Here is a 2,402-nt window from a genome sequence, read left to right as displayed (position 1 = left end):
AATTGATTTTTTGTTTTCCATGCATTTACGTATCACAAACAGATCAAATTAAATGCTTCTAGTTTTTATTGATGCACGTCTTTGCATCCATATGTGAGTATAATACCTTTGCATATAATTATATATTCCAACTCTAACTTTTTAATCACAAACATGTAATTTCCATAGTTCATTTAAACCGTGTAAGTTTTTCCCTTCAATTATCCATATAGAATAAGTTTTTCCCTTCAATTATTCATATAGAACTCTATGATTCATCATTGACAAGTTGGATCTAAAAATTAAAAAAAAAACATTGAGACTTAATTTAAATAGAAAATAATGCATTCTAATTATTTTTAGGCTAATTCATCAGAAAATTTGATAATATTATTTTTTTAAATCAACATAATTTAAACCATAAACCATACATCCTAATTATTTAAACTAATTCAATTTTATTAATTAGAATTTATTTAATTAAATTAAATAATCAATATAACGTGAAATATTTTTATTAAATACTTTACATTGAAACTAAAATATTTGGCGTGCTATTCCAACATCAATAACATGCTTGAAAGCAGGGCGGCTGCCAGGCAAATGAAAAAATAGACCACTCATCTACTCCATGATGCTATTAAATTGCTGCATAACTACCAGTCTGTCAAGTGAAGAGCTTATTTTGAGCACAATTTAAAAAAAAAAGTTAAAAAACAGATGGTCTGAGCATACAGTTCACTACTATTAACAATGGTATTAGATGAAAGAGTCCTGAAAAGATCAGGATTACAAAATTCCTATGAAAAGATGTCCTGACAGTACTCAATTAGACAAGCCAAGTTACAGCAAAACTTTTACTACGGCTACTACCTTGAACATAGAAGTTAGTCCGGCTTCCATTAAAACAGTGGGCAGCTTTGATGTTTCCTTTCCCATTCTCTGATTTGATGATTTCTGTGAGAAATCTTCACTACACTTCCACTCAATGCATTCCTCTTTTCCTCCACCATGGCATGACATGATTTCCTCAGGAAAATGGTTTGTTATTCTGCTGCAAGAACTCAACCATTTGGAGTGCATGTAAGCATATGTTCTCCATGGGGGAATGCACATTCCCTTTGTTTTCAAAGACATCTTGGCACTTTTGGACATTATCTTCACAATTTTAACAAGTTTTTCTGCATTCCCAACATAAAGCAGGGGAAGCAGTTGTATGAGAGCACTGTATTCGCTACTGGGTCTTGCAATCTCAAACTGCGTTCTGAAATCCATGTCCACCAATATACGGGTGCTTTTCTCCTTCCTGTTCCTCACAAGAACATCCATGAACTCATACTTTCCTGCATAAAACCCATCTCAAAGCTCAGCCATGACATAAAACTAAAAAGTATTCTCTTCATTTGGGTTTTAATTCGTTGAGGAGGGGAGTATTTATTACTAACCAGCAGGGAAGCTTCTGTCATGTTTGGGCTCAGATTTGCAGATTGCTGCATCAAATCCTAGGCTTCTGAGATGACTCATTATAGAGGAGCTATGTTGTTGTTCTTCATTTCCTGCAAATTCTTTGTACTTCACTATTTGGGCTGATATGCTCATTTCCTCTTCACTCATCTCTGACATGATGCTCTGCACATTTGTTTGAATCCACCATGTTCAGAACTGGAATTCCCAAAAACAAATCATGAAAAAGATGGTGTTTTTTTCATATATACCTTGAGAATGTCAATGTGTAGCTGTGACTGAGCATTGGATTCTGCCTCCATGGATTCAGTTGAAGGGTATGATTGAAATTCTCCAAGGGATTGCACAGAGGTGCACTGCTCCTCCATCAAGCCCACAACCATTTCATTAGATTTGTGCTCACTTTCCCTCATTCTTCTAATATTAAACAAGTCTATGGACTACTTTCCTGTGCTACAGACTCAGATTGCTTGGAATGCAGATTTTTAGTTTAGAAAGGGGGTCTTATTGGGTCCTCTGGAAAAGATCCAAATACAATCACAGAGTTATCTGCTTCCACGTCATGCCAGCTACAATTTGGATTGATGGAAGTCCCTACGAAGCAACTGAGGGGAAGCCATATATATATGGTTGTCTGCATATGGGTAAGAGGCATCTCCACGTTTCAGAACTGTTCGCCACTTCACATATGGTATGTGCCAAATTAACACGTGGACATATAGTGGATAATGTTTATCCAATCTACAAAACATGAAAAAGACACTGGTTTTGTCATTTATATGTACCTTGAGAATGTGAATGTGCAGCTGTGACTGAGCATTGGATTCCGCATCCATGGATTCAGTTGCAGGGTATGATGGAAATTCTCCAGTGGATTGCACAGAGGTGCATTGCTCCTCCATCAAGCCCACAACCATTTCATTAGATCTATGCTCGCTCTCCCTCATTCTTCTAATATT

General features: G+C 36.0%; 1 protein-coding gene across 1 annotated transcript; it reads right to left on the bottom strand.

Moving 5' to 3' along the window:
* Positions 1-769: 769 nt before the first annotated feature.
* LOC131065798 (uncharacterized) lies at positions 770-2,118 on the bottom strand. Its single transcript, XM_058000437.2, has 3 exons — positions 1,695-2,118; positions 1,425-1,608; positions 770-1,322 (listed from the first exon to the last, which is right to left on the bottom strand). The coding sequence occupies exons 1-3, from the start codon at positions 1,854-1,856 to the stop codon at positions 823-825; spliced, it is 846 nt and encodes a 281-aa protein (XP_057856420.1). The 5' UTR covers positions 1,857-2,118; the 3' UTR covers positions 770-822.
* Between the last annotated feature and the right edge of the window lie 284 nt (positions 2,119-2,402).

The sequence above is a fragment of the Cryptomeria japonica genome, chromosome 6, assembly GCF_030272615.1.
Source record: "Cryptomeria japonica chromosome 6, Sugi_1.0, whole genome shotgun sequence".
NCBI classification, from domain to species: Eukaryota; Viridiplantae; Streptophyta; class Pinopsida; order Cupressales; family Cupressaceae; genus Cryptomeria; species Cryptomeria japonica.
Note: the sequence above shows the minus strand (reverse complement) of the source record. Positions and strands in the feature narration are given on the sequence as shown.